This window comes from Crocodylus siamensis, chromosome 1, assembly GCF_052110815.1.
Source record: "Crocodylus siamensis isolate JL-2025a chromosome 1, ASM5211081v1, whole genome shotgun sequence".
NCBI lineage: Eukaryota > Metazoa > Chordata > Crocodylia > Crocodylidae > Crocodylus > Crocodylus siamensis.
Genome location: NC_143395.1, coordinates 407,161,900 through 407,183,643, shown reverse-complemented (window position 1 = coordinate 407,183,643; position 21,744 = coordinate 407,161,900). Strand labels below are relative to the sequence as shown.

Here is a 21,744-nt window from a genome sequence, read left to right as displayed (position 1 = left end):
CAGCCACAATACTCCCAGAATTGGCCAAGCCACTTCATCCACCACTCCCACTCCCTGCCCGGAGCTTGCAGCAGAGGCACTAGTGCTCCCTACTGCCCCCCCCATCACCTAAGCGGGGAGCACGGCCTGTCAGGGGTGTATCAGCACTCTCAGGGGGTGCACGTGACCCCCTATGCACCCCCTATGCATCGCCACTGCCTCACAGGCTGCATGAAGCCTGTGGTCTGCCAGTTAGACAGCCCTGCCCTACACCAAAAAACAAAAGAAGTGCCATACAAAATAAGACAAGTGGTCCATCCAGCCCAGTTTTCTTTTTCCAACAGTGGTAGCTGTGGATGATTTAGAGGGAAATAACTAAACTATCTGTTAGGTTAGATATTAGGAAGACTTCTCACTAGGAGGGTAGTAAAGCACTGGAACAGCTTACCCAGAGAGGTGATGGAATCTCCATCCATGAATTTGTCTAATCGTTTTTGGAACTTGTCTCTTCTCTGTGTCTACCACTTCCTGTAGCAATGATTTCCACAAGTTAACTATACATTTAATAGAAAAGCCTTTTCTCTTGTTTCTTTAATCCTGTCCCCTACCAATTTCAGTGGCTGCCCCTTACTTCTAGAAAATCCCTAGTGAGATGATGGGGAAATAGAAAATCTGGCCCAACATATCTGTATTCCACAATATCAACAAGATTTCACAATAAAGTATCTTTGCTTTGCAGTGGTTCTTTTCCACAGCTTCAAGAAGGAAAAGCATTTGTTCTTTCTATACCCTCTGTAAAGTGCGGTGTGGTGATGCAGAAGATCTAATCAGACTTCCAACACAATTGGTCACTTCCCTGTGTAGTTATAAAGCATCCAACATGTAAGCCAGACCTCAGTCTGGCACCCAAGAGCACAGTAGTTTGTCATTCTGGGTCAGGGTATTGGGTCCTCCTGAGCTTTGTAGTATACCTGCCTAAGAACATAGCAGAGTTTTGCCCTAAATACAATAAACACTTGTGTTAACTAGCATTTTACTAACTGAAATACTCTATTAACTGGAATTTCCAATATCCCCCAATACAAATCCGCACTTTAGCAACCAGAATCTTTGCCAAGTCTATCCGGCATGCACATCAAGTATTTCTGATGCACAGCCAGAGCGGGGTGGGGCAGGGCACAGGACGGAGTCGCGGCTTGTCCAGGGGTGTGGGCAGGGGTGGCGGCTCCCGCCGCTGCATGTGCCCCGGGAGGCACAGGGGGCATGTGCCCCGGTTCTGCGCGGAGCAGGGTGGGCTGCCACTGCGGGCTGGGGCCAAGGTGCTGGGCTCTTCCCGGCAGGGGTGGCCACACTGCACTCCTGTCTTCCTTGATAGGTATAACTCTCAGATAACTGGAATTTTTAGAAAACCAGCACCCTGCCTTAGCCCTCTCATGTTCGATAACAAAGCTTTTACTGTATATAACTGATCTTGCTTTTTATAAGTATACTGCCAGATCAGAAGGAGGAAATGAGGCAGACAGACAGATAAATTATACTCGCTCCTGGCAACGTGGCCACTCAGACAGTGCCAGACTGGACTTAATGTGATAATGTTTGGTACTGATTATTTCAGTCAATAAGCACATGACCTCACTTCCTAGCAGCAGTAAAAGAAACTGTTTCCCCCTCCCTCTTTCCTTCTTCTTCCCTTTAAGTACTTGAATGAATTAGGTCCTTGTAAAAAGTACTAGACTGAGAGCCTTTTTAATTTACCAAATGGGAATGGAGCATCGCAAGGCTTTCCACACAGCCCACCTCCACTACCTCTTTGACCACTGGTCTGTCAGGTGGGCAGACACCAACTTGGGTGACAGTGGAAACGTATGGATGCTTCTCTTGCTAGGGTCATCTGACCCCAGCTGACTCCTGCCCCTAAGGCAGGGGGCTGGACCTGATAATCTCATGAGGTTTCTTCCAGCCCTAATGTCTATAAAATCTATGTGGTGTGGAAAACTATTCACTAGAGCAGTGTTTCTCAACCCGTGGGTCATGACCCAAAAGTGGGTCACAAGAATATATGAAAGGGTTGTGAACAAACTTTAAAAAGTGGTTCACCTTTAAAGGAGAAAAATGTAGGAAACCATGGCTATTCCTTTGCAGCTTCCCCAACCCTGCCCCAAACACCCAGCCCCGGTTCCACACAGTGGGGATGGGACCTGGGGGCAGTGGGTCAGGAGTGAGGGGCACTGGGTTGAAACTGGCCATTGATGTTTACAGATGGGTCCGGTGCAAAATAGGTTGAGAACCACTGCCCTAGAGGACATGGACTGACACCTTCATACACTCATTGCATATAGGCCAAAGAGCCTTTGTTCTTTTCTCATAACATGAAGGATGTTAGACAAGCGTTTTACTTATTTATCTTTCCTGCCTCTAACAGATGAACTACTTTGAGTTAAACATTTGTTTTACAAGAATGTGAGCTCATATGCTTTATATAGTCTGATATTAAAACACAAACATTCTCGCAGAACCTGAAAGCAAGACCTCGGAGAGGGAGTAGTATTAACACAATTTGCATCATTTTCACCCAGTAATCTACTTTTTTAGTCAATCAAATGTTGTATTTCACAATCTGGCCTGATCTGAGAGCAGCAGCTTGTCCTGTTTATGGGTAGGAGAAGACAGAAGGAAGCTACTGTTGCCAAAACCAAATCATAAGTTGGATTCCTATAAATACTTTTTTTTAAAGACTCATTTATAAAATTGGGGTTCTTTTTTCATCTTTTAGCTTATGAGACCTGGGGTTGCACATACTTCATATTTTCAAGCTCTTTTCAGGACCATGAGGACTAGAAATTAACCTTGTTTTTTTAAATAAAAAAATGAAATTTTCATATCATCACTTTACCAGATCTTCAAACACTTCATAAAATCTGAGACTCAAAAAAGCCATGAGAGTTGATAGTACTAGAAGTCAGCATCACCAATCCCAAGCATTCCAAAATCCTGAGTCAGGCTCACCCAAAAAAAAATCTCATGGCATTTTTTTTTTAAATGATACATTTTGGATTCTATGAATTTGCTATCTTTAAGGTTTGAGCATCTAGCTTTTACACCTTCCAGCTTCTCTTTGCAACTGCCACAGCTTAGCAACTGACTTTATTTTTAACAAAATCTGTTTCTTTTCCAACTCCTGACAGCAGGACCTAAGACTTTCAGAGAAGCACCACTCTCTGTGAGAAAACTGAACAGTAGGAACACCAAAGATACTTCCAACTTCCCAGGGGGCTGGACTAGATGGATTCCTGAGGTCCCTTCCAGCCAGACTGTCCCATGATTTTCACACTGCTTTCACTAAAGATCACTAATAGCAATTAAATAATGCTCTACTCCAAAACTGAATAAGGACCAGAAAAGACCCAACAGTGGAGGATACAGAGTGCTGAATCCCTAGAGGAATGGTAATATGAAATCCTCGGAAAATGGACCACAACTCTGTAAAAAGTGCGCTCTTATTTTGCCAATATTTTCCTAATGCGTAAGTAGAAAGGAAGGTAAATTTTAAAAATGATCAATATATGCAAAGGCCATTAAAAATGCCCTTATGGACTGATTCAGCCTTTGGCTCGTGCTCAGGAAGGTTATGGAGACACCAGAAATATGAAAGCCGGAAAGTTAACCCTGTAAGAAATTAATACAATAAACATGGCTTGCAAGAATTATATTTTTGCTTAAAAATGTTTAAATAGAAATCAGATTTTAGGATAAGTTTTAACAAATCTATTCACTTGTTGCTATTAGCATACAGAAACTAATTGGCAGATCTACTTCAAATGTTGACAAGTGCAAGATAATGCACCTGAGGAAAAATAAATCTCAATTATATGTGCACAATGCTAGGTTCTGAACTAATTATTATTACTCAGGAAAGAGACCTTGGAGTCATTATAGATAGCTCTCTAAAAATATCAGCTCAATATGTAGTGGCAACCAAAAAAGCCAATTAAATGTCATCATGCCATTATACAAATGCCATTATACAAATCTGTGGTGCACCCACATCTTGAATACTATGTGTAGTTCTGGTCCCCACATCTCAAAAAGGATGTAACGGAATTAGAAAAGGTATGGACAAGCGCAATCAAAATGGTCAGGGGGCCTGAAACAGTCGCTATACCAGAAGAGTCTAAAAAGGCTAGGATGCTCCAGTTTGGAAAGGAAAATGATGGGGGCAGGAGGGAGGAGGGAGAATACAATAAAGGTCTATAAAATTAAGTGAACAAAGATCTATCATTCACCAAGTCCCCCAGCTAGGGGGAGCCCCCTTAAATTAGTAGGTGACAGGTTTAAATCTAACAACAGAAAATACTTTTCGAGGGAACATGTAGTTAACTTGTAGAATTCACTGTTACAGGAGGTAGTGGAGGTAGACAGCATCAACATAGCCAGGTTCAAAGAGGGACTGGATAAATTCATGGATGATAAATCTATTCATTAATGGCTATTGAATAGAACATTTGGGGACGTGGCATCTATAAACCAAGATAGGGATCTACCTAAGGAAGGACCTGCCCTTCTTGAACAGGAATGGGGTATCACTAGTGATATCCTCTGTAGCATCCACTTCTGCCATTGTCAGAGACGAAATACTGGGCTAGCTGAACCATTGGTCTGGCCCAGTCTGGCACGTCTTATGTTCTTATGAAACAGAGGTTTTCAAGTCCATTGGACGTTATTTGAAAAGGCCTATTTGCTGCAGCACTGTATTTGACTTTACCACTGTACTTAGAGTTCTTCTATAAACTGGAAATACTGAAAAATAACATAATAAGTATAAGCACTAGGTATTGAAAATGTCAACTTTTTTTAAATAGTCTTCCCTGTCTGTAATGTAAATGGCTTCAAGTTCTTACAATATAAAAGGAATAAAACCCAAGTTTATGCTATCTCTTGACACCCAGGTGCATATTGCCAAATGTTGCCACAATATTTTTATGCACAAATCAGGTAAATGATATCTAAATATATGCAATTGCCTGATTTGAGGTCAAGAATAACCATACTGGTGTAAATACAAATTATGTGGACTCGCTATGTATGCAAGTAATTTTTTTTAACAAATGCATTGAGCAAAGTTCTGTCTTTTATGTAGACTGGAGAAAAAAAAAATTCAGTAAAAATTCCAAGAAAGCCATGGACTTTTTTGAAGTCAATGGAGTGACTCCAAATAAACACTGATGGAGTGATACCAGATGATGAGCCAATAAAGCATAAAATCACTGGCAGAGCTACTTAAATACGGTATGGTTGGGGGGAAACAACACAAGGAGAGAAACTATGAAATATGTATTTCCAAGTCGCTGCAATATTAAAATACTTGGAAGCGTTGCATTTCTGCACCAGTTACTCACTACCCACTCTAATATGTTAATACAACATTTTAAAAGATGCAGACATGCACATTTGACTGCAGTCAATGCAATATTCCCAACTCCATCCAGCTTCATCACCAGTGTACTTCCTAGCTTCATCCCTTGCTCGCTGCTTGACTTTCTGACCTGAGTATTCAAGTGACTCAGAAGACTGGGGTGGCAGATGCTATGGGAGAAGCAATATCATGGGTACATGGAATAGGAGGACTTGCTTATGTCTGGTGCTGTGAGAGGGTTGTAACTGCATGCAGCTGCTTAGCAGGCCCCATGGAATGCAGGGCCTCTTCAGTCGACATGCCCAGCATCACTTTGTAAAGTGATAACATCTTGTTGTACTTAAGAGAGACAGAAAGATAAGGACGCAGACAGATGTGGGGCGAATTCTGCTCTCAGATACACCAGCATAAAAACAAGTCTAATTCTACAGATTGCTTGAAGTTATACAGAAGTCACTGTCAATCATAAAGACCTGAGAAGGTTGTAAATGCACACCATCATTTTGGAAACAGAGGTGTCAGGGGAAACCTGAGACTTTGCTTACCTTTCTTATTATTTTCCATGCAAGGGCAGCCTTAAATATGTCATCTGGAAGGCTGGTACTGAATATTATATAAGGACACCGGTACTATTCAACAGCACCCTGCTATCACTGCCCCAGCGCTGGCCTTTGAGCTCTATGACATTAATGGGTCTCTATTTCATGACTGTATGGGACAAATCAACCTATCTACAGCTGCAGACATAAAAGGTGGTGCCCGCATCTTCTCATCTGCTTATCGGCTACTATGAGCCTGGCCACAAAGGGGAGCAGAGACCCATCATGGTTTTGAGGACCTTGAGCAGGACTGAAGGAAAAGGACTCCTGCTTTCCAACCCTGGCTCTGAGACAGGTCCTTTCTATGGCCTAAGCCAAGTCACTTTGTCTTTCTTTCTCCCCACTTGCCTATTTTACCAGGGAAATAGTAATCAATGAATTATTGTTCTTCTACATAATATCAGATAGCTGCTGTCTCTTGATTTATACCTAGATTGTAAGCTCCACATGGTATGGACTTTCTTCTCTACTTGTATCCAGGGCCACAATGAGGCCCTTGTCAATGACAGTAGGCCCGTAGAGGCTGCCTTATTACAAAGAGATTTTATTTACACAAACTCAAAGATGTTCTAATCACCTTACACATGAAGACACTTTGTAAAGCCCTCCGTGAGATGGAGTTCACCCAAAACCCACTGATTAGGACCCAGTAAGACCCAGATCTCCAACTGATCTGAACAACTCTCCTCAGACAACATAATGACCTATTCTCACACCATGTTACATGCATCCAGTATCCACTTCTGCAACAAAAGGCCAGAAGTTACCTAAGTGACCAGAGTCCTTTTTACTCAACCCTGCGTTCAAGTTGTCAAGTCAGGCTGGCCATGTACACACCAACATGATTAGAGCAAGCAAGCGGTTGTTTCAACATGTGTTTGAAGTGGCAAGGGAGAGGGAATTGTGTAGAGGCTGCACTTCCCAAGTACAAAGGTTGGATACGACACCAATATAACAGAGCAGAATTTGGACCCAGGCATTTCAATTTTTAAGGCCTGGAGATATAAAATCAAAGATATGTTTCCCCAAGCAAGCCACAATAAGCTACCGAAAACTTGCAACCCTCCAATCAGAAACGTCATGGCTATTTAAACTATATCTGATTGGCTTCTTTAAAATGTTAAGACGCATCGTTTTTTTAAATGCTTTTATTCTTTAGGTTAAAGAACAAACTGATATGATATGCTGAGACAATATGAGACATTATGGCATGTATTCTGAAAATGCTCTAGTATCCAAAACATTAATAGACACAAGCAACATCTAAGGTAAGATATCAAATCTGTTTTTTTTAAATTACATATAATTTAGGAAGTAGTATAGAAACAAACAGCATGAGCCTCAGATAACAGAACAAAATGCCCATTAAAGCAAAGCTTAGTTATCACTTTATCTTGCAACCTGACACAGTACCTACCCAGTCTATTTTAATTACAGGAACAGAATAATAGCAGAAAGATATGTACACACAGCAGTAATGTTTCCAGTCCTACCTTGGTCGTGACAATGCACAGACAATCCATTCTGTAAATCTCCACAGGAGTATATGTAAATCATAAAAACAAAACAGCAAGGGTGAGGAAAGGCTTTGGAAATAGCATGAACAGAACCGGAGGCTTGAATCTGCACAGCCTGCTTTCCAAGTGGGGCCCTCATAAGAAACTCGAGTCCTCCTCCACAATGCTAAAGGCAGTCATGATTCTCACAGGAATCTGAAAACCTACTAGAAATCATCTCAAGCAAAACTTCCAGGTGGTTTATCAGGCTTGATTGCTGCATTGTTCAATCTGTGATCAGAATGTGCTGTTGAATAGTATGCAGCGTTCTAACCGGGAAGATGAGAATCACAACAAGCACAAAAGAGCAAAAGCATCACATTTCAGCTCTGGCTCTTGTTTCACAATTCTGATCTGCTGTTTCAGTATACCCATAAGATTTCCTTTGCCAAGACTCTCTCTCTCTCTCTCTCTCCCCCTCCCTTTCTCTCTCTCTCTCTCTCTCTCTCCCTTTCTACAAACTGAGTAAGCACAACACACACAACCACGGGGCCCATCTATCGAAGCGCTGTCACTTTTATGCCAAAACAACTGCTTTTGGTTGTAAAGGTTTTTATTAAGAACGTGATTTGCACAAACGCATATTACTTGGAGTGCATGACTGAGCCACTAAGGTGCACACACTAGCTCATGCGTCACATCTACAATCACTTGAAATTACTAGGGCAGATTCTGATTCGGGAAGTGAATGCAAATAACAGCAGGCTGTAACGAACTTGTAGAAGGTAAAACAAAACCTGTTCTGGTTAAAAAAAACCTGTCATTCCATATTTCTATGCAGCATCGACACTACTAACATTATACTTAATGGCACACAAAAATACAGGGTATGTTATGTAACACTACCCAGAGATTCTCTTTGGGTCTTTTAAAGTTAAGAGAAAATCCTCAAAGTTTGAATTAAAAGAACACACCCAGAGGATGGAGTTTAAAAGCTCCTTCAGCTCTTTCTCAAACTTTCCCTGCATCCTTGATAGCTTCACAGACTTAATCAACTCATTTCATATACTGTTTGCTTTGCTAACGGTTCCACAATCTCTCAGAGAAAGTTTGCTTAGTCCCAGAGCCCTACCTTTCTTGCAGTGATGCTGGTGCAGAGCTTGCCTTTGAGGTGTCTGACATGAATCATGGTGAGTAGAAAGCTCTCTGTCAGCTCTTAAAGTCTTCCCTCTCTTAGAGAGAGAGAGGGAAAGAAGAGAGGGAGGGAAAAAGAAACCGAGACACAGAGAAGGGGAAAGATATGTAAAATGAAAGCTCTGGCCAAAGAGAGAGGAAAATCAATGCTCCTATTCACTGGGAAAAAAAAATACAGCCAACTGGACTGTTGACAGCAACAAGAGGAAACGTCTAGACACCCATACATTACAATTCACCTTTTCAGCATACTGGACAGCACAATTCCCCCTGGGTGCTTTGCTGAGGATCTCTCATTCTCACTAAGAGTTTAAGTATGTTTGCAATGAAAAAAAACCCTTCCCAAGAAAATAAAGGGACATTTAAGAGTCATCTCCCTTCCACAAATTACTCAGGTTATAACTCTAACATTCTCATGATTACTAAAGAGGCAAGGGGCTCAGTAAATGACACACCATAATTTTGCCAAAATGAGGTCACTGCTACCAACATTACAAAATCCACAATGAATCGGATAGGTGGTTAGAGAGTAACCAGCCCTCCTTAAACTATTAAAAACTTAGAGGGCATAAAATCTTCAAGAGACGCTCGCTAAAGCACTTATGACTTTCAAATGCTAACTTCTTCTGAACAATGGCACTGCTTTTATAGCAAGTTTGATTATTTTTTTTAAAGTAACACACTTTCCTTCCCTTTTTTATATCCTTGTGACAAGGTATTTAGCAGATTTCACAGAGTTGTCGGATCTGACAGGGCTGTGCCATGAACATGTCTGCTACGTCCTTAAACTTGCACCTCTGGGCTGTCAACTGTGTGCCTTAGTGCCCACACCACCCCATCCCCAATTTAACATATTGGCACCTGTATATTTACTCTACACTGTCATTTATTCCATTAGCCAACAGGCAGTTTTAATACATGACAGAAAAAATAAATACATCACTACACTTTTCTAGTACCCCCTAGCTCCTGTTCCACTGAAGAGCCAATTAACTCCTTCTGATGGTCTAACCAAACTGTGTTTTGTATTCTAGACATGGCAGATTAAGTGGAAATCCATTCCAGTCTAGAACTGGGAGGGATTTTACACTCACACTTGAAGCATCCTCAATTGATTTCCTTTGTTTTCCTCCACCCGGTGTATTCACTCTAATAAAGTATGTAAACTACATCCATTAAATATATATTACAGATGACTTACAGACTTGGCTTTAAAGATTCAATCCATACTCAAAAACTGGCATGCAGGGATACATTTCCAAACAAGTCTCTTGTGGGGCTGATTTGAAATCGCTCATACTTGTGAGTAATTCTACTCCCAGGAGTAATCCCACTGAATATATGAACCTATTTGCAAAGCACATGGGAAGCAGAGACATGGAATACCAGTACGCTGATCATGTGAGTGGAGTTATTCCTGTGGAAAATTTCTCATCCTGAACCCTGTGAGTGCATCCACAGATATTCTTTTCTTGCATTGCACTTGGTTCAAAACCTGCACATAAGCCATCATAATTTACATGTGTAAAATTAGCACCTGTGAGTATTCAAAATTGCATGGTTTGCTTGCATAATACTCGGGCTTTATGTGTGACCATACTTCTGGACTCAGGAAGTATAGCAACCTGCTGTTTACTCAGAGCATTCTCCATTGGGTTAAAGTGAATGAAACCTGCCCTTTTAAGTATAGAAGTGCCACTTAACTGCAGTGTATGTAAATGCACATGTCATAGTGCATTACGTGTACCACGGATACAGGTTGTAGCCGTATTGGTCTAAGGACATAGACAAGGTTCTTTGGGTAAAACTAATAAATCTATCTTTTATTAGACCTGATATCTGATTAAATCTGATACCTTTTATTAGACTATTTGAGTTGGTCTAATAACAGATATCAGATTTACATGTACCAGCTCACAAGACTAAGCCAATACTGCCCTGAGAATAAAGTTGACTAGCCCAGTAGTTCTTTCTTTTTTAAATCAAGTTGTAGATCACTTTATATCTTCCAGTCAACCCCTCAGACCTTGTTCTAAAATGGCACACTGGCACTATATTGCTCAGTTACATTAGACATAAAAGTACTATTGGAGAGCAATATTAAAGAGAAAAGATGAAAGCCAACATGCTTTAACGTGCTGCTTTGTTTCAGCTGCTTTGTTTTGTCCCAACTGTACACATTAGCTGTTTATTTCATCTCCCTGGGCAAACAGTTTCCATACGTATTAAGACCAATTCCCCCCTTGTGGCCAACAGCATCACTGTGCTCATTTCCCAAAAGGTTCTGCTCTATGTTCTTCCCTCCTTCCATTGTCATGCCCTCTGTAAATATGACCATGCCTGAATTATAACATAGAGAAACACCTGTCAAAAATAAAAGTTTTGAAGCAGTCATCTGGGATGAAAAGGGATGAATTTAGTTGTAGCCAAAAATATCCTCTGGGGACTCAAAACTCAGTCCAAGACTGTTGTACAGCTATCAGGAAACCTTGTTGAAAGAGGAATGACAGATATTCCCCCACGGAAACAGGAGCAGGTCTACACCCCTCTGATAGCATTGGTGGTTCAATGGTAGAAGTCCTGCTTGCCATGCAGGAAACCTGGGTTCAATTCCCAGCCAGTGCAGGTGCTACAGGTGAATCCTTTGCATATGTTAGCAGCCTGAGGTAGTCCTTGACACACAGGGATTTTAAGTTTGCTTCAAGAGAAGAGTGGGCAGTTGTCTTCCTGCCTAGAGTGGGGGGCTGGACTTGATGACCTGCAAGGTCCCTTCCAGCCCCTGACAATCTATGAAATCTATGAATACGTGATCTGCAGTCCCCTGTTTGAGAACTACTGAGCTTGGTAACTGGTCCCTTTCATTTCTCATTTAAGCAAACATGTATGAGATGTCCATTAAAAAAATTAATATCCATGAAGGGTATCAGAGGAGAGTATCTGAAATTCTATGACTCACATCATGCAGGAAAGAGATCAAACTGATCTAATAGCTTTAACATCCATGAATGTACTGTGTTCAGATCCTTCCAGTATAACTCAAGTCCAGTTTTCAATTGCAGCATCAGATCTGGAGCCAAAGCCTGGCTTGGAACGTTGTTACCCAGATTACAGGTAACCTTGTGAGTAAACTACTGATAAGAGGGGTAGAAACAGGTCTACAGACCAACCTTTTACTTGCTTGTACTTTAAAACATAAAACAACAATGTATCCAAAAGTCTATCTGGCTACCTGTGACAGCACAACATAGATTATCACCTATACTGACTGGGACAACTTGAGAGGTGGGAGGAGGTAGCATGCAGATTGTCAGTCCTCTTGAATTTGCCAAGTTCTCCAAATTTCCCTCCAGCCTATGCCCAATATTTATAGATGGCTGGTTTTAATACTCTAATAAATGATCTCTGATTGGTTTCACTGATATGTCTTTGTTTTAATGAAACTTCTGAAACTGGAATGAACTAAATCTCTTGTGGACTTGGAAGGTATCAGTGTGTTAGGATTTATATCCTTGGGAAAGAAAGAGAGAGGGTTTCTTAGCTGCTTTCATTCCCATTGTGAAATATTATTCAGCAATAGCCTGTTTCGTCTTAACTTAGTTCTCTGATAAAACTGTTTTTGTTTGTACAAACTATCTAAGCAAAGTAACAAAAATATACCTATAAAATAACATTTTATACATGTAATAAATAATAAATGTATAAAATAACATTTTATACATTTGGTTATATCAATCACTACTAATAATATTTTAAGATAAGATTATGGTCCTCCGTTAGGTCCTTTCAGGCCTTGTCCTTTGTTTAATTATGTTCGATGACTTCCTTTACTTTGCTGACCAGGCTAGTTGTCACATCTGCAAAGGTTCACAATACAGTCATTCAGAAACAGGCTTTGGGGCCTTCTGCTTAGCCATAGTTCTGCTGCTTGGCCTAGGCCCTTTGAAAATGTCCAAAACTGGCAACACGACCAAACCAGCAGGACAGTTTCTAGGACATTTTCCATGAAAACATTTTTTGGGAGTTTTGAAAAAGTCTGCAGAATCACAGAATCATAGAAATTAAGGGCTGGAAGGGACCTTGAGTCCAACCCCCCTGCTCTGGGTAGGAATACTGATGAGATCAAATGATCCCGGCAAGTTGTCTGTCCAGGCTCCTCTTGAAAACTTCCAAGGTTGGGAACTGCACCACCTCCCTGGGAAGTCTATTGCAGATGCTGGTCACCCTTACTGTAAAGAAGTTCTTCCTTGCATCCAACCTGAAACCATCCTCTAACAGTTTATGGCTATTGTTCCTTGTCCTACCCCATGGCACCCTAGTGAACAGTTTTTCTCCCAGCTCCTGATATTCACCCCTTACATACTTATAGATGGCCACCAAGTCCTCCCTCAGTCTTCTCTTCCCCAGGCTGAACAGTCCCAGATCCTTTAGTCTTTCTTCATAAGGTTTGAACTAAGACAGTTAGAACTAAGAATTGAAGTGGAACTGACTACAGACAAAAGTGAAATTGATTTCTAATGGTTAATTCTGACTGTGCAGCTGGATGAACAGTTATATTAATTTGGGATGGGGTAAAGGTTTACTGCTCACAAGTGCAACAGGTTCATTTGTTTACTCCCATCCTGCAGTAACTGATGCTGAGCTGTGATAACTTAATCCTGTTTCATTCTACAATAAGCTGCCCCAGTTAAATTTCCATTTGTCACGTGATGGGAGCAAACAGGCTAAACAGATTCAGCTGAACCATGTTAAATACCCCTGCTCATTGTTCATCTGTTCATACCCAGGCTGAAATAAAAGAAGGAAGTAAAACTCTACTACATGATGTGCAGTTCTGAGAATCCAGCACTTACCATAGAACCTCATTTCATGCACTCATTCTTGAAAAATCCACCTGCTTTTGACCAATTGACCTTAGTCTTTTTTGTTGTGTGACATCAGTCCATCACCACCAGCCCTAACAGCACTGACTTTGGACATTTTGGCAACTGTCTATCCAGAACTGTTAGCATCATATTTTCAGAATACATAAATATATATACTTCTCTTGCAAGTACCAAGTGGATTTTAATTTGGGGTAACTTAAATGATGGCCTGTATATATCCTCTGGTGGTATTGAAATTTCTAGTTAATCACATGGTACTAGATCCCTTCCCTTGTCTCTCATTGCTAACCTACATTCAAAGACACTAAAATAAATTACTATTGCTGTACACCATACAGCCAAGCCCAGCTGGGCCTCGCTGCCACACAGTTCAGTGGTAGATGGTAAAGCAGGCCTGCAAAGGAATTGGTGCTGGGCTGGTGTATCCAACACATCAGCAGAGGTTGAGACATGACTCCAGATCCTTTCCATCATCTTCAGGGTGGACTAGGAGAGCACATTCCTTGCTGTAGGGCTCAGATCACAGGATATGGACAGCACTTGTGCATCTCCATGTCCCTGCAACTAGCATGCTCATTCAAGCAAACCCTTGGAAGAACACCATGCCCTTATAATTCACAACTCCTGAGTAATGTTGTACATAACTATTATTTTGCATACTGTGACATAACTATTTTATCTCAGCGCCCACAGTCGCTTATTCAGAATGAAACAGAAGTGCATCAATTAAATATGCAAGACTAGGTTATGTGGGTGGGACCAAAAATAAAAGCACATGGTACTTGATAGTAATGTAGCTCTCAACTCTCAGGCTTGACACAGTGCTATCAAGAGTTCATTGTAATTCCCAGCCACAAGACTGAGGGAGTGAAACTACCATCCAATCAGTTGTAAGCCCTTGAAAAACCTTTGTGTACACATTTTAATATGCAACAGGCCCCGATAACAGTGAACCACTATCATGGCCGCATACTATTGACACTCAAGCACAGTCCTTTGAGAATAAGTTAGGCAAAATGCCTTTTTCAAATAAAGTGACAATCCAGCAAATACCAGGAAATCCAAACCAAATGTCCACACGGTGGAAAAATTCCACAATTTTGGAAATTCAAGAAAGTGCCAGCTGCAAGAATGAATTTCTCAGTGTTTGGCAACGTTATCCTGGCTACCGGAGCTCTATTCCAGCACACTCAGTGTACCTGGGACTTCACACCTGAGTGACAATGGCTAACGTTATTTCTATTTCCACCAACTGAATCAATGGCTTCTCCCTGGAGTAAAGAAAGCCAGAGTGCTCATGGCTTTAAAAACAATAGTGAACAAGGCAGCGCTCTTCAGTTCAACATTGATGCTGGAAATGATTTGCAGATTGCAGACAGAGAGCTAGAATAAGGGGCACTGTGCTTTCAAATCAATAACCATGAAATGGCACCTTTCATGCCCTTTCCCTCTTCATATCAAGAATATTGTTTACATAACTCTTGCCCACACCAACCAGCATGATATTGCTTAAGGTGGGGAGGAACAGGGGGCAGGTCAGGGGCTGAGCACCTGTAAACCCCACTGTGAGTAACACGTTATGTCAAATACTAAATACTTTTGAAGACTAGGACACCTGATTAATTCAATTTGTACTCAGGCTATAAAATACTGAGACCCTGGACTTGCATGTTGCTCAGTGGCCTAATCTCCCTTTAATTTCAGTCAATCATAGTCAACTGTTAATCAGCAAGTGTTGACCAGAGAACCCATTTCTGCTATTCCTACTTGCATCAAGTTGTACTTGCACACTGAAGTGGCTCTAGAGGACTATGATAAAGGCTATGTGGCACTTCAGAGTGTACTCAGGAAAAGAAAAATCAGAAAAATATCCTGGATCATTACTGCTAGAGATTTTAAGGCATTAATGAATGATAAATCCAGTCCAGAAATTTATACACAGAAGGTCTAAGACAAGAGGTAATAACCTACTACTTTTCAGTGTTAAAAAACAAAAGCTTCTTTGAGGTCCATAAGACTTCAAATAAACATTCCAATCCAGTTAACTTCTATTTTCTTTTCAATTTGCTGACATGAAAGAAAACCCCAAATCATTTGCTTTTATTTGGGGAAAAATAATAATGATTTCAGGACTGAAACTCTGCAGGGTAATATTTAAGCCCAGAGAGAATTGCTACAGCCAAGTTGTGAACATATCAAAACACCGTATATGTTAAAACAGACACACTCACAAGCATTTAACTCCATCACTGCAATTGTAACAACACCCCCCCCATAGAGACCTAGGCAGTCATGTTGCTTCATTTACTAGTCGATATTCACTTAAAATACTGTAACTGTCATTAGTTTGTCAATACAAAAATCATTACATCTGCTGAAACACTCATAGTCTTCCTTACCAATTTTTTACTAAGCTACCAGGATACCAGACTACAATTTCCACTGCAAAATTGATATCTTAAAATAAATTTAACTAAATAAAAAGGAGTAACCTGCAAAAATGAATAACACGTAAGATCTTTAAAAACAAAATAACTTCCACGTCAGGCTAAACATCACAAGACTTTAACTAGTTTTACTAACATTAATGGCATTTCTGTATGTTGAACAGACCAAAAACCTGGTGTGGAATAGTACAGGACTGGTGACATATAACAATTGTTATAAATCTGATTTAAACCTTCCCAACTTACATTCTGTTAGTAAACAGCAGGGAATGACTACAAGAACCTAAAACTCAGTCTATTCCACACACTTCATCTCTAACAAAATGCTGGAGAAAATGCATAAGAACATCAGCAAAGTATTTCACCACCTAGAAAAAATAACCGCAGCTCTTACCTTTGTCTTCAGGTTGGCAGAATGATTTTCAAAAGACTGGTTCTCTTTATTGTGTTCTTCACATAATACAGAACCATTTGATCCACTGGAAGCTGCAGACTAAAGGGAAAAAAGCAGATGATACTCATGTTATATCACTATTTTTCCTTATTGCAAGCATATGTCTGTACATGCAGGAGTATAATCTTAATTCAAACCCACATTCAAATCTCAGCTACAATAATCTGAGCCCCATGCATCTCTCTCCAGGTTATCTTGCCATCTGCAATATTCAGAAGTAATTCTATAGCAACTTCCACTGAGGTCTACTGAATTTATGGTGTCTTGGGCACTAAGCGTTCTCAACTTTCTTTGACTGCAAAGTGAGTTAAGAGTGGTCAGAGCTCAAAGGATCAGGCTGTAACAATGGGCAGTCAAACTGATCTCACTGAAATCACTGTCCAGAGTCCCAGTGGACGCCCACACACATGCTCTGTTGTGTTCTAAGTAGAACACATTGGAGCAGACTTGATTAATTGAGCCTGCTGGAGTGTTCCTATTAGAATGCTCCGGTGTGCTACAGCGTCACGTGTATTCAGCATCCCGTGTTTCAAAAGGGTAGTTTGAAATACAGGATGCTGAATACATGTGACGCTGCAGCATTTTAATTAGAGCAGCTGTCTGAGAACTGCTATAATTGAAATGTTCCCCCACTCACCCCGCCCCTACCCCAGAGCATGTGTATAGACACCCATTAATTTCATTAGGTCCTTCATCTACAACAACTGCAGTAGATCCACAAACTGTAAAATATCTAAAACTATCTCATGTTTAATTTGCAAGGCAGCAATAATACTTGCAATTTCATTTAATTAAATACTGAAGGGTAGTTTTCTTCTTTTCTTTCTTTTATGCACTGTTTGGTTTTTTTACAACATTGACTAAAAGCGTAATAAAAAACATACCAAATTCTTTCAAAATGTCATCTTCAGTGCCTGGCCCATAGGAAAAGTTCAATGGTTCCATTTTCCTGGCTAATTGATAAATCAGGTAAGCCTTCTTACTTGTATCTATTTATTTACAGTTTAAACATGTATGTGAGGGAGGTATTCTTCTACAGCACTAGCATTTTGTTTTATGAGATGGTTCTCAGTCTTTTTATAATGCCAGGTCTTAACTTTCACCTGGTTTTTGACTATGAAAAAATAATCGAGCAAATAATCTGTTGCAAAGAACTCAGAAAGACCACAACAGGCTAATATGTGTTTGACACTATGGAGTCCTATTTGAAATCTTTGGGTTTATTTTGTGATTCACATGTTCAGCTGTTTGCACATCTACCAAGCTACACCCTGCATCATCCTTAAAAGGATCTCACAGCACCCCAGGACACCCTGATTAAGAATCACTGTTTTATGAGATTTTAGTTCATGATTGTAATTCATCTGAGTGATTTTAGTTCATAATCCTGTTCTCCAGAAATTAGAAAATCATAAAGAAGTAGAGCTGGAAGGGACTTAAACAGGTCTTCTCGTCCAACCCCCTGCCTGCGACAGGAATATCCCTGTCCAAACCATCCTATACAAATCCATATTTTAACTTCTTAGTACAACTGCAGTCAACCCTGACACAACACAAGACATAACACCCTAACCCACCACAAGTAAAGCAGGGGGACCACAGCAGTCAGCTGCTTCTGCAAAAGCTTGTTAGTATGCACTCAAGAGATCCCAGGTAGAGGGTTGGTAGAGGGTCACACCCCCCACTACAGAGAAAGGCAGTCCCTCCCCAAACAGTCCATACGGATCTGATCATGGGGTAAAATTCCTCCTCAAATATGGCAATCGGTCTGCCCCTGAACGGAGGGACAAGACCCTGTAATCAGGAACCTCTGGCTGTAAGTCCCAGCAGGGGCACTGGCACGCTCCAGTCAAAATCCCAAGCAGGGAAGGAGTGGGAAGGGAAGGGGAAGGAGTGAAATTCTCTCTCGGCTCCATGCAGCAACCAGCAAAAGAGTTAAGTTTGAATGAAACATGATTCCAGCAAATAGTTTGGTAGGTATCTCCCCACTAAAAAGCTTGGGGCACATAAATAGGAAAGCAGCATGGATTCCAGCAGTGTACTGTGCTACGTCTCTCCTGGCACTGAGCATCCTAGAAAGCATAAGCAATGTGAAATCATCATGATTAGACCATTCAGTAGGAGCAGTCAACTTTAACACAACAAGCAAGCAATTGTCAGCATTTTAAATAGGCCAACTCCTGCCAGCACCATTTAGAAAACAATGGGCTAGTGCCAAAGAAATAGCCCAAATCAGATCCACATGTGCAAATATTTCATTGCCTGATGCTAGCCTGTTTATTTAGGGGTTAGTCCAGTGATGTGCGGAGCACTCTGGCTCCCAGCCAGCAAACAAATTAGACATGTGCTCACCTGCACTGGGATTAATGGAACTAGAAACATGTTTAACACTAAAAACATGCTTACAGTTACATCTGATACTGCAGCAGGTCCAGACTAGTCAGTATTATGCACTGCAATTCCAGCCTACACGTTAGGTAGTTACTGGAGAAAGAGAGCACCTTGCAGTCCTATTCACCATAGTTCATTTTCACCATACCCTTGTAAGATGAGGAAGCATTGTTACCCCATTCACAGATGGGGAACCCAGGCCCTGAGGGGCAAAACTGTTTGCCCAAAGATTCATAGATTATTAGGGGCTGGAAGGGACCTCACAGATCATCAGGTCCAGCCCCCTCGCTCTAGGCAGGAAGACAACTGGGGTCAAGTGACCCCAGCAAGGTGACTGTCCAGTCTCCTCTTAAAAGCCTCCAGGGTAGGTGACTGCACCACCTCTGAAGGGAGTTTATTTCACAGTCTGGACACCCTGACTGTGAAGGAGTTTTTCTTGGTATCAAGCCTGAAGCGGCCTTCCAGGAGTTTGTATCCATTGCTCCTGGTCTTCCCCAGGGATGCCCTAGTGAACAGCTGTTCATCAAGTTCCTGATGCACTCCTCTGATATAGCTATAAGCCTCTATTAAGTCCCCTCTCAACCTTCTCTACTTTAGGCTAAAGAGGTCCAGGTCCCTCAGCCTATTCTTATATGGCTTGCCTTGCAAGTTCCTCATCATACAGGTGGCTCTTTTCTGGACCCTCTCAAGTTTTTCCACATCCTTATTGAAGTGCAGCTCCCAGAACTGGATGCGGAACTCCAACTGCGGTCTCACCAGTGCTGAGTACAGCAGAAGTATCACTTCCTTAGTATTACACGAGATGCATCAGTTGATGCATACCGGTGTGTTATTTGCCCTGCTGGCCACCGCATCGCACTGACAGTTCATGTTTATGCAATGGTCGATCATTACCCCTAGGTCCCTTTCGGCCATGGTGCAAGTCAGGCTGTCACCACTGAGCTTATATGTATGTTGAGGGTTGTTTGCCCCCAGATGGAGCATCATACACTTGGAAGTGTTAAACTTCACCTGGTTCTGGTCTGCCCAACTCTCAAGCCTGTCTAGATCCGCTTGTATCTGCAACCTATCTTCTGGCGTGACCACACTGCCCCATAACTTGGTGTCATCTGCAAACTTGGCCAGTGAGCTTTTCACTCCCCCATCCAAATCATTGATAAAGATGTTGAAAAGCACCAGTCCAAGCACGGACCCCTGAGGGATGCCACTGGCCACTTCGCGCCAGGACGACACAGATCCGTTCATGAGAACTGTCTGGGCCCTACCCTGTAGCCAGTTTCCCACCCACTGACCCGTCAAGCAGCTGAGCACACAATCTTCCAGTTTTCCCACAAGGATATCATGGCAGACTAGATCAAAAGCCTTTTGGAAGTCTAGGTATATGACATCTACCTTGTCTCCCATGGCCAGGTGGTGAGAGACCTGGTCGTAGAAGGAGATGAGATTGGTAAAACAAGACCTACCTGTGCCAATGCCGTGCTGGCTGTCGTTCAGAATCTTACTTTCCACAAGCGTATCGCACCTAGATTCTTTAATGAACTTTTCCAGGATTTTCCCTGGGATGGAGGTTAGGCTGATTGGCCTATCATTGCCCGGGTCCTCTCTCTTCCTCTTCTTGAAGATGGGCACAATGTCGGCCCTCTTCCAATCCTCAGGGATCTCCCCTGTGTGCTACAAACTCTGGAAGAGCTTTGCCAGGGGTTTCACGATGACCCCAGCCAGCTCCATCAGCACTCTCGGATGCTGTCCATCCGGTCCCACTGACTTATAAATGTCTAGCTTTTCTGATTGGTATTGTACCACTCAGCATCCACAGTGGGGAGGCCATCAGTCCTGGCATGTCCCCTATGAGCCTTATCTTGCTTGACTTTCACCATGGTCCGGTGAAATACTGAAGCAAAGCGAGTATTCAGGAGTTCTGTTTTTTCCTGTTACCAGCTGTCCCGAGGTTTTAAGCAGGGGTCCCACACTTCCATTTGTTTTCCTTCTACTGCCTACATACCTAAAGAAGGACTTCTTACTGTCCTTGAGTCCCATGGCTAACCTAAACTCAGTCACCACCTTGGCTTTCCTGATCATTTCTCTACAAGTGCTGGCCACTAAAGATGCACAGGAAGGCATTGGAAGAATCCAGAACTGAACCGAAGTATCTAAAGTCCAAGGGGTCTGGACATTAGCTCTTATTTCAGAACACCCACAAGTGCCATCAGTTCCGTAAGTCACATTTGTGTTCTTTTAGAAGAGGAAAGTAATTTTTAAAAGTATTTAAGGAGCTTGCACATACATTGTAATTCCAGTTTAGCAGTCATTGGGTATAACCTGTTTAGCACTAAAATCTTTTGTAATTTTTTACAGAAACTCTTATAAACTGTATGAATCAGCTCAGCGTCTGCAAGTCCGCAGGGTGACCCACCCATCAATTCTTCTTAGACAACCACAATACAGTATCATTTATACAATGAGCACAACAGCAAAATCCTATATGGAAAAGCCTCCTTTTGTTTACCTTTTATATGATTTTTCTACATATTTCTCATCACTAACCAACACCACTATTATGTAATAATATAGAACAATGTCATACAGAGGTATGCAATTTTTCAATTGTTTCCCTTAGGGAAATGGGTCAGAGATTAATTGTGACGAGAGGGAGAACAGGGACATTAAGAGGATACAAACAGCTCAAGACAAACAGTAATAATAATAAATCTGTAACATCTCTCTGTATCACTGGATTAAGGTTCAATACGCATTAGCAAAACAATATGCGGCTCTTAAAGCTGTATAAAGCAACATCAGCAATCCATCTAACATACAATAGGCATTTAGCTGTGTGTTTTGAAAAAAGACTAAGCTGGACCTTGCAAAGAAAAGTCAATAGGCAAAAA

General features: G+C 41.5%; 1 protein-coding gene and 1 non-coding gene across 15 annotated transcripts in view; one reads left to right on the top strand and one right to left on the bottom strand.

Annotated features, from left to right (window-relative positions):
- The window catches only part of DLG2 (discs large MAGUK scaffold protein 2), a 1,617,582-nt gene that overhangs the window by 1,347,451 nt on the left and 248,387 nt on the right, over positions 1-21,744 (bottom strand). For 11 of the 14 annotated variants that reach the window (XM_090030660.1, XM_090030651.1, XM_090030653.1 and 8 more), the window contains one exon: positions 16,406-16,504. In XM_090030660.1, coding sequence (XP_089886786.1) covers positions 16,406-16,504 — 99 coding nt within the window. Of the gene's footprint in view, positions 1-7,484; positions 7,923-16,405; positions 16,505-21,744 lie in introns of those variants that run through there. The other 3 variants (XM_090030663.1, XM_090030666.1, XM_090030664.1) reach the window with 1 other exon arrangement.
- TRNAG-GCC (transfer RNA glycine (anticodon GCC)) lies at positions 11,236-11,306 on the top strand. The gene has a single exon. It is a non-coding gene; the product is annotated as a tRNA-Gly (tRNA).